The sequence below is a fragment of the Lagenorhynchus albirostris genome, chromosome 6 (assembly GCF_949774975.1).
Source record: "Lagenorhynchus albirostris chromosome 6, mLagAlb1.1, whole genome shotgun sequence".
NCBI lineage: Eukaryota > Metazoa > Chordata > Mammalia > Artiodactyla > Delphinidae > Lagenorhynchus > Lagenorhynchus albirostris.
In genome coordinates, this window is record NC_083100.1 from 15,178,272 (window position 1) to 15,196,816 (window position 18,545).

Here is an 18,545-nt window from a genome sequence, read left to right on the forward strand (position 1 = left end):
TTCAGCAGGGGTAAGCCTAGCAACAGAAAGGAGTTTCTTGCAATAGGGTGACAGAAGGTGCAGGCCTGACCTACGATCACAGAAAGAGGGACATACAGGAAAGAATAATCTTGAGGCATATGTCATAAGGTAAAGCAGTGGGATATGGATTAGATATGGGGAGCTAACTGAAGAGGTTCTCATCTCCTGCCAGTGTCTAGATGGCACGACTGGGATAGAAGTGCCATTAACTGAGAGAAAGAACCTAAGAGGAGAAGCAGGGAAGGTATTTCTCACTCACAGGCCCTAGTACTGAGCTGCCAGGCCTTCCTTAGCTCTCACAGGCAAGGGAAGGACATGGTTCTGACAGGAAAAGAGCTCTAATAACCTCTAGATAGCAAAGAATTCACAAAAATGAATATTCCCTATTAAGAACTGGACTCTTTAAGGATTATCTAGTAGTAATTAAAAATACCACTGCTGGGCTTCCCTGGTGGCGCAGTGGTTGAGAGTCCGCCTGCCGATGCAAGGGACGCGGGTTCATGCCCCGGTCCGGGAAGATCCCACATGCCGCGGAGCGGCTAGGCCCGTGAGCCATGGCCGCTGAGCCTGTGCGTCCGGAGCCTGTGCTCCGCAACGGGAGAGGCCACAGCAGTGAGAGGCCCGCGTACCGCAGGAAAAAAAAAAATACCACTGCTGTTGAACAGACCTTGAGACCTCATAATATGTCAAGCCTTATAAATTCCACACAGTCCCTATTGTACATTTTTATATTCCAGGGATAATGCAGAGACCATACCAACACTACATAAAGATGAATTCTTACACTATTAAACAGCTTCTCTAAATATATAGTCTCTCTTTTGAAAAGCTATTTTGGAAACATCCACTTAAAGAAAAAAAGTATTACTTCGCTTACCAATAATCTTCAAACAACCATCAGGGTCAAACTCTCCAATATCTCCAGTACAGAGCCACCTCTGTCCATTTTCATCTTCAAAAAAATCAGCTTTTGTTTTTGCTTCATTTTTGTAGTATCCCATTGTCACATTTTGGCCACCAATAATAATTTCACCCCTAGGATGTGGTTTGTCAGTATTAAAGTATCCACCTAACAAACACAGAATAATTTAGAGTTAATTCAACATTTTTATCCCTGTGTGCATCGTGTGAATACTTGAAACTATTAGTTTCTAAATAGGGACATCTGATTTTGATCCAATCAGCGTTTCCCAAAGGAAATAAGGCAGGCACTACGAACAAAATTCATCAACATAAAACTAGTTGCAAATTTTCAGCTGCTTAACCCTAAGCACTTCTGCTTTCAAACTACTATTCCAAGAAAAAAATTAAACTCAAAAATCTAACATCTACTGTATAAAATAATTACATATGGATGACACTGGTCAATTCCTTTAAGGATTCTGTAGAGATTCTTAAATATCATACTAGTAACTGATAAAAGTGTTAAATTGTGCATTTTGAGAATAAATCTCCGTATAAAATCAAATTACTATATATTTAGAAGATTTATTCCTTACAGATAATTTCAGAATGGTTCCATGTTTAAGCTTATTGAACATTTTCACTAGTTCTGCTAAAAGAGAGCTGAAAAATGACACCCAAGCCTTAGACTCTCTTTGCATAAAAGAAAAGTGCACCCAGACAAATCACAGATAACATGTACATGCTAATAGGGTCATATAAAATTTTTAAGAAGTGACTAGTATTTAAATGGCATGAGCAATACATTTTCATGTAATTATAGTAAAAATTTCCTTCTGATAATTTTGGGTTGAAGCCCTCAGAGAAGGGAAAGAAAAAAGAAAAAACAGGTAAAAATCTTCAGTTTCACAGAATGAATTATATGATTTTGTTTCTACAAAATACGTTCATTTGTAACTTATGGGCATTATTTATTTAGCACATTTCTCAAGTTTTTCCCATAATTCTTATTTGCATTTATGTAATAAAGTAAGCAAATAAAAACAATTATAATTCTTTGAAGTCATCTTTGAAAGAAGCAAAATAAATGCATTCATACAGCTCTAGATAAACTATTTCTATTATAAAGGACAAAAGTGAGCACTGTGGGTGATTTTACACTCTCAAGTAAGGAAGGAAATGAAGCACAATTCTAAAGTTTAATATTATACAAATGAATGCTCTGTGGTTAAAAGAGGTTATTACCTTCCTCCCAGTTCTTTAATTTGATTTCACAGCAAACTAATGGCGCTCCCACTCTGCCAGTATTGTAGTCCCACACTAAAATGCAAATGAAAAAAAGTATTTGATTATAGTAGTTAATAAATCGCTTCATTTTTTTAAACTACAAAAAACCAGTGATTTATCCCAAACCTTAGATATCCCCAGAGAACCCTTAAATGCAGAAGTAGCACATTGGTGAAGCAAGCTGTGTAGCCCACACTGAAATGTTTTGGTTTTTTTTTTTAATCCGAATTGGTTATACACATTTAAAAATCAAGACATTTTACAAAAGAGTATGGAATCTCCGAGAACAATGGGCCCACATTTCCAGCACAGCAACAACTGTAGCCCCTATCAGACGGTGCAGGCCTGCTCCAGTTTCCCCAGATCCCTTACCATCACATTTTCTTACACCAGGGCCCACTTCACTCATTTAAGTAGCTGCCTGGTTCATGAGTTTGTCTTCTCTATCTTAAAGGATAAAGGAACACAATGGTTTACACCTATTCTACTTTCTTACTAGACTTAACAGATCTGCAGTACAAATAACCTCTCCAATCTTCTCCCATGTACCACTATTTCAAACTGAGATCTCTGAAGCTTCCCTCACATCAGCTTATACTATCACACCCTATTTTTTCATAAATTCATATAGTAAGAGTTCAGAGATCACACTGGAGATTAAGATTGTTAACTTTCAAGGATCTGGGAAAGAACGCACCACTATTATGAACTACTACTGCATTATGTTTCCTCTTCAAAGAGCATTCAAATATCAGAAATGAAAGGCTGATATTTAATACTTTACAGACTTATTTACACCATAAACTGTAACTGATTAATCACACATCCAATGGAAACCTTAAAAATGGAAGAAATTAAGGCTCTTCAGGAACCGTATATGCATGTTTTTAAGATTGCTTATCTATTTTGTGCAAAACAAGACTTAGAAGCAGCTTCCCAAAATATATAAAATATAGAGAACATAACCGAAAACTGGAAAATACAGAAGTAATGCAAGATAAACCTGACATAAGAATGGTGCACAAAAGCGCTCAAGGTAAATAGGGGAAAATGAAAAGTTAAGAGGTTTAGTGTCTATCAGTATCTAGAAAATACAAAGGAGGAGCATAGTTTTATCTAGGACTGGAGAACAAAGTACCTTTCTTCCATAAAAGGGCATATAAGGCACTAGGGGAGTCATCTGGGAACAACTCAGGTAATGGACTGCCCCCTCAACCCCGTCACCATGATAAACTCTGGAAATTAGATTCTCTAGACCGGAATCTAGTTTCTCGTTGCACTTAACACAGACCACCCATCCCAATAAACATTTCTGAATTTGAGCCTTAATAAACATACCTAAACAACTTGAAAATACACATTAATTTTTCTACATAAAAAGAAATTTAAAAACTGATATGATAAATGTACACAATACAGCCAATGCTTGTGACAAAAACTTCTTTTCTAGAAAGCTAAGTAGTTTGTTTTTTGTTTGGTTGGTTGGTTGGTTTTTTTGCGGTACGCGGACCTCTCACTGTCGTGGCCTCTCCCGTTCCAGAGCACAGGCTCCGGACGCGCAGGCTCAGCGGCCAGGGCTCACGGGCCTAACCGCTCCGCGGCATGTGGGATCTTCCCGGACCGGGGCACGAACCCGTGTCCCCTGCATCGGCAGGCGGACTCTCAACCACTGCGCCAGCAGGGAAGCCCAGCTAAGTAGTTTTTAATACTATCATAGTCTTTTCCATAGTCTTAATTCGAAAACTCCTCTAGATGAATCATTGACAATGAGATACACCTAATACATTCTAAAAACATATCAATAATCACACTACTTGGGATTTACACAAATATTTTAACTGCTCTTCTATATATCTGCAAAAAACAACCCATACTAAAAAGTGCCTGGAGTTGCACCCCAGCCTCTGTTGGACACACCACTTTGTAGATAACACTAACCTTCTGTAATTGTTCCAGCCCCACAAGATTCAGTGAGTCCATATCCCTGACCGACAGGACAGCAAAAACAGATGTTCATGAATCTCTGTGTGGTTGCAGAAAGTGGAGCACCCCCACACAAGAGAAGCCGAATATTTCCACCTAGCAAGCTTCGAACTTTCCGGAAAATAAAGCTTAAAAAAAAAAAGAAAAATCAATCAGATAATCACAGAATTTTAAAGCTGAATGGGATTTTCCAAATCATTTAGCCTAATCTTCAAATTCTGATACACAGGCACACCGTGAAGATATTTAGAGTGCAGTTCCAGAGCACCGCAATAGAGTGATTATTGCAATAAAGCAAGTCACATGAATTTTTTGGTCTCCCGTTGCATACAAAAATTATGTTTATACTATACTATAGTCTATTAAGTGTACAACAGCATTACGTCTAAAAAGCAATGTACGTACCTTAATTAAAGAACACTTTATGTTAACAAATGCTAACCATCTGACAATACAGGGTTGCCACAAACCTTCCACTTGTAAAAACACAGTATCTGTGAAACGCAATAAAGCAAAGTGCAATAAAACGAGGTACACCTATATGAGATGTTGAGATTAAGTATCTTATCCAAGGCCACAAAGCCAATTTAAGAGACTCTCTTGACCCACTACTTAAATCTAAATGTTTATTCAACCAAGTTTATTCAACCAAGAACGTGATTTTTCTCTTGAGAACTTCAAGTAATATTTGAATTCAAAATTGTCAGGTTTAATTTTATATAGTAATGGAAAACCCTTGCTTATGGCCAGAGCAATTAGTTTTATATCATTATATAATACATATTATATTAATACTGAATAATCCTATTGTATCTTCATAAAATTTAGTATGAAAAGTAAATTATTTTTTTGCTTTCGCTTACTTCATTAAAGATGTATATGTATTTGTATACAGCAATTTAACTCTTTAAAATTTCACTAATTCAAGTTGAAGTATCTGGTAAATTAAAAAAGAAAACAATTCAAACATCTAATTGATATGTTTCTGAAAACACACTAATCAAAAAGATTGCTTACCACCTAGATGAAAAAGGGGGAAGGGTTTTGTTTTGTATTTTAATAACTTTGAAAAAAGACCAAGAGGCAATCATTAAAAATATATATATATATATATATATGTAAATAAGCTTTACAAAGCAATTCTGTATCTCACTGGAGATATGAGTAAAAGGCAGGAAAAAAATTATAAAGTTTTAAATAATGTGAAACACATGTGAAAACTACATTAACGTTCCCATAAAAATAATTTGAATGTCATACTTTTATTTTCTAATTTCTAAACAATTTTATAGTTAAATCTACTTATTCTATTAGTGCCATGGCGGAGGGGGGGATGACAGGTGTGTGGTAAAACTCATTTAACACTTTAAACACAAAACATTTAATCATATTTGGTTGCCATTTTATATTCATATTGAAATAAATATAAAAGCAAAGAGAAACTTCTCAAAATAATTAAAATTATATTAAGTGTCCACAGAAGACATAAGCACATATTTAACACAGTAAAATTTTTAGTGAAAATTTTTTTCAAATAACCTTGCAATCTTTTTTAATTGCTCATATTCTTATGCAAGATGGATTTTTTTAGAGTCCCTTTGACTTTTTAAGATAATTTTTTCTTATAACTATCTCAATTAATTGGGCTATTAATGTGAATAAAATGATCAAGTTATCAAGGAGAGGGAGAGCCTTTACTTACCTATCACACAGCGGAGTACCATGCCCTTTTGAAATCTGTTCCATTTTGTAATTATAGGCGAGAATAAACAGAGTGCGTTGAAAATTACTCATTCCATTCACTTTATTCATGACATTTTTGTAGATCCGATCCATGATTTCCTAGATGTATAAAAATGAGTTAATACAGTCAATAATGCTATCAGCTACCTTATTTAAAACCTTAACATCAGATTACTATTTCCATCAATAGAGGCATTTTAAAAGATACATTCTGTCAAGAATAAACTTTTAAAATAGAGCCACAATTTGTTTAAAAATGAGATTTCTGTAATTTTTAATAGATGCTCATGAGTAGTAAAAATGGGGGGGGCAGGGAGATATTAAAAACCTTAGGGCAGTAATATGCCATTATTGATTCTTTATACTGCTTTGCTCTTATTTATTCTGAACTAAAAACTAAACTCACTAAATAAATGAACAACTATATAAAATTAAGAGAATTTTAAAAACCATTCTATCTTATAAAGATATAAAGTACTACATTCTTTGCTCACAACAAGACCATGGGGTTATTTTGGTTGGTTGTTTGACTTTTAATGCTGCACCCATGAAAAATTTCCTTGTCTGCACTGTGTTTTGCTTACTATGCCTATTCCTGTGACATATACTTTAATGACTTGAAATAGTTTCTCTCTACAATTTTAAATTATATTTAATATTTATGTGAACCAAAACTTTAAAGAAAGATAGTACTAAGGAAACTACATACCTAATGAAACTCCAAAATTACTGGTCATTTATATTTGACTTTGGAATAACTAAGCAATTATGCTTGAATGTGAACACTCAGTATCCAATTATAATTCCCAACACTTTCAAACAAAATCAGAGAGCCTCGTAAAATTTACATTAAGGAAGCAGAAAATCATTGCTATCCCATTTCTACTGATCTTATTCCCAGGCCCCTCCCTATGCCTGGTATTAAATTAAGATGCACAGTGCTGCTAGGGTAATTCAAAGTTGCACCAACTTCTCTGTCCCTTTTTTTTTGGTGTCTAGGCCAGACTTTCCCCAAGGACTCGGGAGATATGATTTGCTTAGAAGGAGGTGATCTCAAACCTTTTCTCCTATCTCCTGCTGGGCTTCAGGTTTCTACCAATAGCAAACAGATATCACAAAAATGATTTGAGCAAGAAGCTATTTAGGGAAAGGCACTGATAATATCATATCGAAGCTGAAACTAAGTTGATTGTTTAATAAGCAAGAAAAAAAAGATAAAACAAGATCAAATAAATACTGTAGAGCTCAAGGTAACATAGATAATGAATAAGGAATAAATCCTACATAAACTACCGCGTCAACAGTATCTTTTCCACTAGCATTTACTTTCTGTAGATGCTTTTTTAGCAGGCAATATTGATTAATGGTCAATTCTTACCGGGACAGCTGCCATCAGTGTTGGTTTCAATATGGATGTATCGCCTTTACTTCCTTTTTTTATTTTTGAAGACTACAGAGAGAAAAAGTTATCTATATAAAGTGATCTTTATTTTAAAAATTCAATAAAACTCTTAAAAAACACATTACAAATTCATCATTTTAATTCACTCATATTCTAAGTAGCACTTAAAAGGCAAGTTCCTTTAGAATGATTAACTGTCAGCCTTACAATATACTGTCATACTGAATGAAAACTGTGTTAAAGATAATTATGATTTTTTAGTATCTCAAATCACAGAATTTAATTTACCTGATCTGCTAAAGTCTGTGGTGAAGAGTAGCCAATGCAGCATCCATGAGAAAGACAAACAAGCTCAGCACTTAATTCTAAAACATGGGCCAGAGGCAGATACCCGATGTAAACATCCTTCTCCCTAAAAGAAAAGGGAGATACAGGAAGCGACAGTCAGGTGCTGTTTCTGTGAAAACGGGAGCGAGCTTTACCCTCAGGGCTCAATCTGGGCTCTTTGTGTGTGCATGCACGTGCATGCGTGCATGCGTGTGTGTGTGTGCGTGTGTGTGTGAGAAGAGAGAGACAGACAGAGACAGACACTGAGGGTGTCAGGGAAAAGAACTGTAGTACAGCTCAACCTAAAGCTAAGGAGGCAGACACTCTGAGGAAGTGGCTCCTGTTTCCAGGTCCTCCTGGAAGGCACTCACTAACTGTGCGTGCTGCAGAAGCAAAGCACCAGGACAGAAGAAATATGGGCTTGGAGGGGGGAAAAAGAAAATGAGGGTTCTTTGGAAGGACAGAAGAAATTCCCCCAAGGAGGAAATGGTCTTTAAAGCTAATGGGCTATCAAACAGGAGAGTTCAAATAGGATCCACAACCTTCTGCCAGGAATCTCAGGATGAGATTCATGTTTTGAGAGTTAAATTATACCTTACGTAATAAAATGTATATGTATACATATCCATATATTTCAAGAACTGCTCCCATTCCCGGAAGGAATTAGTTGCTCTTACTTTTTTTTCCTAAAAGTTATGCACATACAAGAAAAATTTCTCTCTCCATCCCCAAATTCAATTCCACAGTAACATGTGTGTGTATAATTTCTGTGCATCCAACCACTGCACTAGATCAGTCATCACAATATTTGATTCCATCTCTGGGAATGCTAGCTTTACCACCCCTAAAATTCGCTCCCGTCTGGTTTCCTCCATTGGTCTCTTTCCCATCCCAGTATACCCACTCTCCCCCAGTACTACCGGAATGTGTCTTAAAAAGAAAAATCAGAGACTGAATAGAGAAGCTCAATAAGCACTTATTGGATATATTATTTGTTCACTTGAAGTATAATATTTACGTATAAAAATGACTATGAAGGTAACAACACCAACTGATTAAAATAATTTAAGACATTTAAGTCAGTTAAAGTTTGCACTTTTAAAGTAACAAGTAAATATTAACAATGATGTCTATCAACGATACTTTAAAACCCCCAACTAGGGCTTCCCTGGTGGCGCAGTGGTTGAGAGTCCGCCTGCCGATGCAGGGGACGCGGGTTCGTGACCCGGTCCGGGAAGATCCCACATGCCGCCAGGCGGCTGGGCCCGTGAGCCATGGCTGCTGAGCCTGCGCGTCCGGAGCCTGTACTCCGCAACGGGAGAGGCCACAACAGTGAGAGGCCCGCGTACCGCCAAAAAAAAAAAAAAGCCCAACTATAACTATTTTGTAATTTTAGTGTCCTTTTCTTGAAGAAATACCTACTGTAAACAGACTCTGAAGGACTAATTTAACCGTGTAGTAATAAATGACACAAACGTTAATGTACAGACATAAATACTGGACTACCCCAAATTTATTTACTATGACATACCCCAGGTCTGGAATCCTTTCCGCCATCCCAGTTATACCAGCAATAAGGTTACTATGGGAGATCATGACCCCCTTTGGAAGTCCTGTGGATCCACTTGTATACATGATTACTGCAATATCTGAGGGCACTGGTTTGCTATGAGGTTTGTTTTCTGTATTGGAGAAGAAAAGACACACATACTTCTGAGAAATTTAGCTGTATCACCAACTTTTTCATAATTATCTGTTTGTCTAAGTGAGTTAACAACTATTAACTGGGTTCATACAAGCTCAACAAAACAGATCAAGTCCCTGCACATAAGAGATATATGCTATTGGGACAGACATAAACAAATCTATAATGTTATAAGAGCTATGAAGAAAAATAAAGCAGGGCAAGGTGAGAAGATGTTAGGAAAAGTGGCAGGAAATGAAGGTGAAGTAGCCGCCAGCACCATATCATGCCATCTCAGAGGCCACGCGAAGGACTCTGGATTTCACTCTGGGTGGAAAGCAATGTTACTTTCAACAGAGGCTTGTCATCACCTGTGACAAGGATCACTTTAGCTACTGTGTGGTTACCTAACTTAAAAAGGAAAGAAAGGAGGTATAGAGAGAGAAAAGGCCATTCCAGCAACTCAACTAAGAAATAAGGGTGGTCAGACGAGGGTACCTAGACATTTGCTACAAAACGTTCTCTGCTTCAGAGCAGTGAAGTTAACATGGCTATACTCGGAATCCTAGATTAAAAGACACTGTCCCTCATTTGCACAAGCCTAAGAACAGCAGCCAACATCCTACAGAGGTGACACAGTAAGAAAGACTAAGAGAAGTAGGTCATGGATAGCACTGGTGATCTGCCTGAATTAATCTTGGAACTACCCTAAATGCGGTCTTCTTAAATAAATGAGGAAAACATTTTAAACACGTTCCCAAGTGAACTCTTTCTCTCCTACCTGTCAAGATATATTTCTTGACAATTGTTATCATTCAAGTTCTTGCTTCCTAATCCGCCATTCACTCCTTCATCCCATGGCACCATTCTCCTCTGCCACCAGCACTTAGAAGCTGCTCTCTCTGACGTGACACTGGCTAAGAAGTCCAACGATGCTTTTGCAATCCCCGCATCACCGGACTCCTCCAGTGCACCTGGTCCTGCTGAAGACTCCTGCCTCACTGAGGGGGCTCCTTTCACTCGGCTCCCACGAACCACACGCTGCGTGTCTCCTTCCTTCTTCTCTGACCAATTCTTGGTGGCCTTTGGAGGTACCATTCTCTGTGGGTGACCTCACCTACTCCCACAGCTTTAATTAAAATCTGTTTCTAGCTTCTAAATCTTTTAACTCCAAATTAAACTCCAGCGTACTAGACTTGTATAGGCCACTCCCCACTACAAAGCTACATTTGCATGTCCCACCAGCAGGTAATTCAACATGTCCAAAATTAACCTCAGCATAACCCCATTCCCAAGCTGAGTGAATGTTTACATCTAATTCATCACTATGTTTCCAACTATAAAGGAAGTACAGTCCCACCATCCTAACAGCTTTTGTGATATCCTTAAACATCAATATATTCTCTAACATCTTCTGACACTTATTTGAGAGTGGGAATTTCCGGTTACCATGCCTGGGTGTGTTAGCTGGAGGACAGAAAGATGTCCCCTCTGGCAACAACACAGTTGGAGCAGAAAGTAAAAGGAGGAATGCAGGTTTAGACACTTTACATATCTGTTAATACTTACAGATAATTCACATAGGGCAAGTTTAATGACATTATTTGTTTAAATTTGTTTAAACAAATAACGGCATTATTTGTTATCTGGTTTAAACACTAACTTTAAACCAAAGAGAAAAAGGGAAACGGGAAAACTGTATAATGTAAAAAGTACTTTAAATTAACTTCAAATAAATACTACTTTCAGAACATTTTAATAAATTAACGTTCATGTTTTTCCTTAAGCTTTTTTTTTTTAAAGGGTAGATGACAGTATACCTAGGGTGACCTTTCTTCCCAAAGTGATGGCCTAGGAAACTAGTTTGTCACTTGATCTAACTTTAGAGTCAAATATCTGGAGCACTTCTGGAGAACACGGTCACTGTAGAACATGCATGAGGAACTGGGAAACCGCCACATACCCACGCTGGCCTTGGCTCCCAGAGCCTGCACTGCTGCCATGGTGTGCACGATGACGCCCTTGGGGAACTCAGACCAGGTCGGTGGTTTACCGTCCACAGTGATGATGTGCCGCAGGCATGGGACTAGAGAAACTATATCCTGGAAAAACACAAGCATTTGTTGTATTCTTCATTACTCTTCATTAAATAGCTTGACAAATAGTCCAGGACACATGAAAAGCAGTTTACCATATTCAGCAAATTGTTAATTTCTTGGCTCAAAAAAGCAAGGGTGGGGTGTAGTGGTATGAATACCCCTTTTTTTCAGATGGAGAACTACTGGCCTGAAATATAAGTTACTGTTTTATGACATTAGATTTACTGTGTGTACCCTTGTTCTTTGGTAAAATCTTAATCAATAAAGTCAGTTCCTTACAAAAATGGGCATGTAAACACACACTGCCTGAACTACAGGGTAGCCAAACACTCCTCATGCTTTTAAGAGGCAAATAAAGATACAGGGGGAGAGGAAGGGAATCCTCTTATAAACTTGTGTTTAAAAAAAATCAGATATTATTGTTTTCACAGAGTTGTCTGCAGACGAAAGAAACCCCTTCTCCTGTAGTTTTGTAAAGTCTTTTTCTTCCCTTTAAAAAATTCTGAAACTTGTAATGACTCAAATGCTTCAGAACCAAGTGAATTACTAGTTTAAAAATAATCCTTAAAATTACAAATTTATTGAAAATAGACTAGAAAACAGATGAGCACAATAAAGTTGTGATCCCTTCCCCTTTGACATGGACACATTGACAATTAATTTGTAGCTCTCTGCGCTGCTTATACACAAATATATATGAAATCCACTTTTTCTTTTCTAAAGGAGAAGAATAAAGTATGAGAGTCCCACAAAGTTTACAGAGATATTAAGGATTTTAAAGATCATAAAAGAACTAAGTATCAATAATGAGCTCATGGCACTGAAAATTCTAAAGTACGGGACAGTTATTGGAAAACTAGTTCTCACCTTCAATTTTGTTTGTAAGAGTTCTTTACTAGTAATGATGTTGGTCACCTCTGTTTCATTTAATCCATGAACAATTGCTGGACCCCCTAGAGTAGCATACAACGTAACAACTACAGGGAAAAAGAAGGGCAAGTCAGACATTTGGACATTTCATGGAAATACTAAAAGGAATTAAATAAAGCCTCTGACTGTGGATGGAACATACTAAACCCTAAACTGTTAGATCCACAGTTTGTGATCTATTCATGCTGTCTTTCTAAATTATTTTAATATATTAACTAACATTATGCCTACTCACCCTTCTGTAACTTCCCCCCAAAATTGCAATATTTTAAAATTTAAAAATTTTTTATTTTATTTTGTTTTACCTATAGATGCTATTCTGAGACTATCATGTTGAAAGGAATTACATTTGACTTCTAAAATGTCACAGTCTTAGTTGTTAACTACTTGACACTAAAATATGAAAAATATACCAATAAGAGAACACACTGAATGTCGTATTTAAGATATTACTTGTTAAGAATACAGCATGAACAAGTGGTAATACTGCTTATGCTAAAGTAGAAAAATCTAAAGAAAGACATTCTTAGAAATGTCAAAATTAAATAATAATGATGATGAGGATGAAGAGAATTTCTATTTGCTTTCTCCCTAACTCAAAAAAGGTAGACTTAAAGTCGCTCTAAGAGATAATTAAAGCTTCTTAGAAGTAACATACTGTAAACCCAAACCTGTGACCACAAAAAGGTATGCCAGTTTAAAAAGAAACAGTGGAGGCATTTACAGCAAGAAATCTGATAAAAGTAGCTTTTCTGTTTCATCTGAAGGATAAGCAATGTCCATATTTTACATCATATTTGACACCAAGACCTCTGAACTAAGCCTCCAGGACTACCTCACAGACTGAAGCACCACAACTTCCACAGGTTGTGTTATAGTTACAACATAAAAATTATCATTTAACGGAGCAGCTAGGTTTGAGTATTGGAAGTGTTTTAGAGGCCAGCTGTTACTGACAGAAGTGGCATAACAAGATGACACTAACTTCAAAAGAAAATTCTGAGAGGGGTAGCAGAGCAATGACCCACAGGTACAGATCTAGCTCCCCAGACCCAGAAAGTCCCCTCTGAACAGGTTCAAGTCCCCTTGCTATACATGGTATAATTTGTTCCATGACTGGTTCCTTTTCCAAAATAGATCAACAATTCTAAGTGGTAACAAAGAGTTATCCACTGATTGGATACAAGGTAAAAATTAACATCAGAATTTTAATCTCTTGGGAGTAAACATTTATAGTAAAAAGTGAGTATCATCTCTCCCACATTAGGTCCACGCTTTGAGAAGATAAGAAAGTCCACGTACGCTGAAAATTATACATGAAGCAGGCCTGTGCAGCGATCATCCACTCAGCCCTGGTTTCACAGAAGATGGCAATGTTGGTCTTTGGTTTCTGACCCAATATCTGTAAGCCATTTCCGAAATTAAAAGCGCTAACGAAGACATCTTCAAAGGACAGCCAATTATAGTTCCCAAGAATAACCTGATAAAACAGAAAGCATACAAATGGTTTTCAAATTAACCAAGATATTAATTTCTAGAAAGAAGCCATGATGTGTTCCACATTTTGACAGACCAGAAAGCTGTGTTTGTATATAAGCTATTTTGTTCTAACGAAAAGCTGGAAAGCGAGTTTCAAGTGAAAAGTCTATTTTTAAAATTAGCTCTTTTGTGATATCTTCTATGACAACTCAAATCTTTTGCCAAATCTTTAACTGTAATTTGGGGGTAGGGGGTTGTTTTCCTTTAAAAAAAATTATTCAAGGTTTAACAGTATCTTAAATGTCAACTTTCTGGCCAAAGGCACATATATGAAGAATTCATTTATAGACTTCATTTACTTAAACAATGTAGATGCTAGTTTATAATTTAACCTAGCGTCAAGTACTACTGATACCAACATTTTACTTTCCCTCTACTTATGAATTCCTGGATTTCAGTATCAGACAGTATAACATGATTCACAGACAGAAACTGGCAGACCCAAGCTAACAGAAATGCTTATGGCCATTCAGTTGGAACTGCTGTAACTAATTCTGGATAAGCAAAGTAAACAAGTCTCTATTTATACGACCGGGTGGGGAATTGTCATACTATTTTCCAGAGTCCCTCTGTTGAATGCCCGCTGGCGTGGCAGGGCTTTCGACTTTTATTTGTGCAGGTGACATCAAGGCTCACATCAGTAACAACCCCCTCTTAACTACCTTTAAGAATTTTCTCCAACTTAGATCAGGCCATAAATCCCCAATTATATACAGATTAGACAGAAAGCTGTTCTTGCTGCAAAAATATAGACAGTTCCCAAACATGGCTGTGTCACTAACATACGTCTCTCATGCCTTAAAACCATCTAACCATATTCATTTTCAAAAATGCTTATAATATTTAAGAGATTTCTAGAAAACAGAGGTTGGATGAAGATACAAATGGAAAAAGTTAAATACTGCCCTCTAGTGCCCTATTCCAAACTGGACTTGAGAAGTAAATTCTCATTTTGTTGGATAAAGCAGCTGAAATTAAAATGCTCACTTAACTTCAGTGGGTCCCAAACCCTCACCCTGCTCTGCACCCCCATGAAATGCTCAGCACGCAGAGCTCCAATGGCTTCAAAAGGAGCTCTCTGGCGGTGAGAAGGCAGATGAGAATTTGGCCGAAACGTGTAGGAACTGGATTCACCATTATTAAGAATTTCACACTCCAAAGATAGGCATGAGCTACCTCCTAGATTGTAGAATCTAAATGAGTTTTGTAAATTTCAGAGAATATATGTGTTCTGAAGAAGCATTAGTTATATAACCCAAATATGTAAACCCAAATAAATGATGGTGCAAAGAAATCAAGTCATGAGTTTAATTCAAGTGTAACCAAAATCTGAATTTAATTCTTTAAACCACTTAATTTTCTAGGAGTGATCTTTCCCATAAAGATTACATTTAAGGGACCCTACCTACCCCATAATTTTATCTGACTTGTGCTAGAAAAGGTCTCAAATCCTAATTTTGACCCTATGGTTAGCCCACCCTGAGATTAAACTCATGTATCTATTCCCTGCCTATACTGTGGAACACTGCTGAAGAACACCAACCAGGTGTTTTAAATCCAGGATCACAGATCTCACCACCCAGCAATCCTATTATGCTTCCCTGGTACATTCATTTTCTCACCCTCTGAAATGGCTATCTGAAACCTTCTCCCTACTCAAATATCCTCTACCCTTTCTCTCCCTTCTCCACTTCCATGTGACGATACTATCTCACACTCCACTGAGAAATCAGAAATTAAACAGAAACTCCCTTACCTTCCTACCACCAAGTTTAATAACCTACATACACGTACCTGTACCCATACCCTTTGCAGTCCCTCACGGTATCACAGTGGCTGAAGTGTCCCTGACAAAAGCTCGACTCACTAGGACTTTAATTTGAAGAGCTTCCCAAGTTTCCATCTCTAGTCCTGACCACCCATACTTGGATCTCCAACCTGCTTTTTCACTTGATTGTGCAACTAAGCTGTCTAACAGGTATTCCCCCAATGCAACGACTGCCCTCCACCTGCACCCTGTCACCCTAGTCCGTCTCTCCCCTGAACTAAGGAATGCTGACTGGCCAACTTCCATTCTTATTCCCCTTAGCCCCTTCTCCCTACAGTAGTGAGCTTTTGAAAAACATAAATCAGCTTACTCCTCTGCAAGTGTTTTCCCTTTCCAGTAGGAATGCAGTTGGAAAACCTTACCCTGGCCTACAAAGCCTTAAGGGTCCTAGACTTTGCTAGTGTCTCTGTGCCCATCTCAAAACCTCTGTCCTGACTCACTTCCTATAAATACAACTTTGTCTTTTCTGTCCTTCAACCAGGCAGCGCCAGACCCAAGATGAGGCAAAACAGGTGCTCAGGGCACGAAATTTAAGGAGGCACTCGGTCTCAGGGTCTGAATGCCGTCATGAACTTTGCTCCCTAAGTGCCTCTCCCAGCTGGGCTCATTCCTGTTTTACAGCCACTACACAATCCCGTCCCACTGCAAAGAGGGCTCGTTACCGGCCTTCAGGCCTCCACTTAGCCGTCACTTACTCAGAGAGGCTATCACTGATCTCCAATCAGCTTTCTTTCTTCACGACAGTTATTAAATCTCTTACCTTATTATTTATTGTCTCTCTTCCTCCCGTACAAATACAAGATCCAGAAAAAGTAATCTGTGTGTCTTGTTCGTTATTGTCTCCTAGTGCCTAGGACGGTACTAGCATGCAGCAGGTACTCAGCGATTATTCGCTAAATGTGTGGAACGGACCGGTGTAACGAAAGAACTTCGATTCACTCTGGGCCTCGGGGTCTTCAACCTCTCCTCCAGCAGCCTCATTTGTTTAAAAGATGGCTTTTTTATTTATTTATTTTATTTATTTATTTATTTGGCTGTGTTGGGTCTTCGTTTCTGTGCGAGGGCTTTCTCTAGTTGTGGCGAGCGGGGTCCACTCTTCATCACGGTGCGCAGGCCTCTCACTGTCGCGGCCTCTCTTGTTGCGGGGCACAGGCTCCAGATGCGCAGGCTCAGTAGTTGTGGCTCACGGGCCCAGCCGCTCCGCGGCATGTGGGATCTTCCCAGACCGGGGCACGAACCCATGTCCCCTGCATTGGCAGGCGGACTCTCAACCACTGCGCCACCAGGGAAGCCGATGGCTTTTTTTTAAAGGTCCATATCCACCTGATCATTTAACTCCCTTGGCTTCTTTTGTTCTCATCACCATTCAATCGCATACATCCTTTGCCAGCACCTCTTAAATATTCTTACCTGTGACCCATGAGACATAAATATGTTTGACTGTCCTAAGAGTCAGGAAGACGCACACCTAGTGTGGCTACGTGAACGGCCACAGTGGAGGCTAAATGATCCCTACAGTCGCTTTCCTCTCTCACATTTAATTGCCTGTATTTTCATTCTATGACAGGTGTGACATACACATATGTAAGTATCAATGTTGTCGCTCAGACTATCACTGCCTGGGACATAGGAACTTAATAATTTACCTTTGTTCAGGAACCTATGAAATTAGATACCTTGATTATGCTGATGAGGAAGGCCTCTTATCTCAAAAGAAAACTATAAAAATAAAATGGAGATAAGATACAGAACATTCCATAAAACAAAATCACACAATACTTAACCAGTCAGGGCCCTGAAGAATGAGATATTCTATAAAGGTTAAGTTTTCAGGTAGCTGAGTTTAACCTCTATCAGCACTAAAACTTTTACTTTAACTATTCAGAACAGAGATATCTCAAAAATATATACTTTCCCACCGTCGACAAAGTACATCTGGCTTCATTTAACCTTTCCCTCTGCAAATGAAGATCTTTACAAACAAATTATTGTGAGGGAGCCAGAGAGTGAAAATATTCAAGAGATCTGGACAGTTGGTAATAACCATGGCGACGATGAGGGCAGCTAACCTTTACTAGTGTTTACTACGTGCTAGGCATGCTGTAAGTAACTCTCACAATAACTAAGATAATTACTATTATTCTATTTTACAGATGAGAATACTGAGGCATAGACAGAATAAACATAACTTGCTCAAATCCCACAGCTATTAAGTGACAGACTAGGATACGAACCCAGGCAGATTCATTCCAGAATCTAAGTACTAAATCACAATGCTCCTACTGCACTACAGAAAGGAGCTGAGATGCTGCTGGGCAAGTGAGTAAGGTGGCCTGATTAACAGCTGTTAAATATCATTTCAACTGCTGTGTTTGAGTGGATTATAGTAGAGGCAAGAGTGGAAGCAGAAGACCTGATTTTTTTTTTTTTTAAAGGGAGCGGGGGTGGAGGGAGCTGTAAGGGGAAAATAAAAAAAAAAATCAGACTCCTGGTTTTTGACTTGAGCCATCTGGTACACAGCGGTGCCTTTAACAAACAGGGGGATGACAGGGAGAAGAGCAAGTATGGAAAAGAAAACCAAGCGTTCTGACTGGGGAGAGTATTAACATAATAACCAACCACAAATTCTGGCCAAGAGATGGGCCATTACTTTTTATATAAATTATGTAAATATCCTAATAAGTCAAAAAATAAATATACACATATGCAAATAGGATAAAAACATGACTCAAGAAAGAAATAACACAAAAGTAGGCAATGAGGAAGAGGAAAAGAAAGCTAAGTCAACTCCTAAGAACA

At 38.1% G+C, this 18,545-nt stretch overlaps 1 protein-coding gene across 2 annotated transcripts in view; it reads right to left on the bottom strand.

The window, feature by feature from the left end:
* The window catches only part of ACSL3 (acyl-CoA synthetase long chain family member 3), an 82,420-nt gene that overhangs the window by 8,756 nt on the left and 55,119 nt on the right, over nt 1-18,545 (bottom strand). For both annotated transcript variants that reach the window (XM_060151985.1, XM_060151986.1), the window contains exons 3-12: nt 13,682-13,859; nt 12,317-12,426; nt 11,314-11,452; nt 9,198-9,348; nt 7,628-7,751; nt 7,316-7,387; nt 5,897-6,036; nt 4,150-4,322; nt 2,170-2,244; nt 899-1,090 (exon numbers count right to left, since the gene is read on the bottom strand). In XM_060151985.1, coding sequence (XP_060007968.1) covers nt 899-1,090; nt 2,170-2,244; nt 4,150-4,322; nt 5,897-6,036; nt 7,316-7,387; nt 7,628-7,751; nt 9,198-9,348; nt 11,314-11,452; nt 12,317-12,426; nt 13,682-13,859 — 1,354 coding nt within the window. The remainder of the gene's footprint in view (nt 1-898; nt 1,091-2,169; nt 2,245-4,149; nt 4,323-5,896; nt 6,037-7,315; nt 7,388-7,627; nt 7,752-9,197; nt 9,349-11,313; nt 11,453-12,316; nt 12,427-13,681; nt 13,860-18,545) is intronic.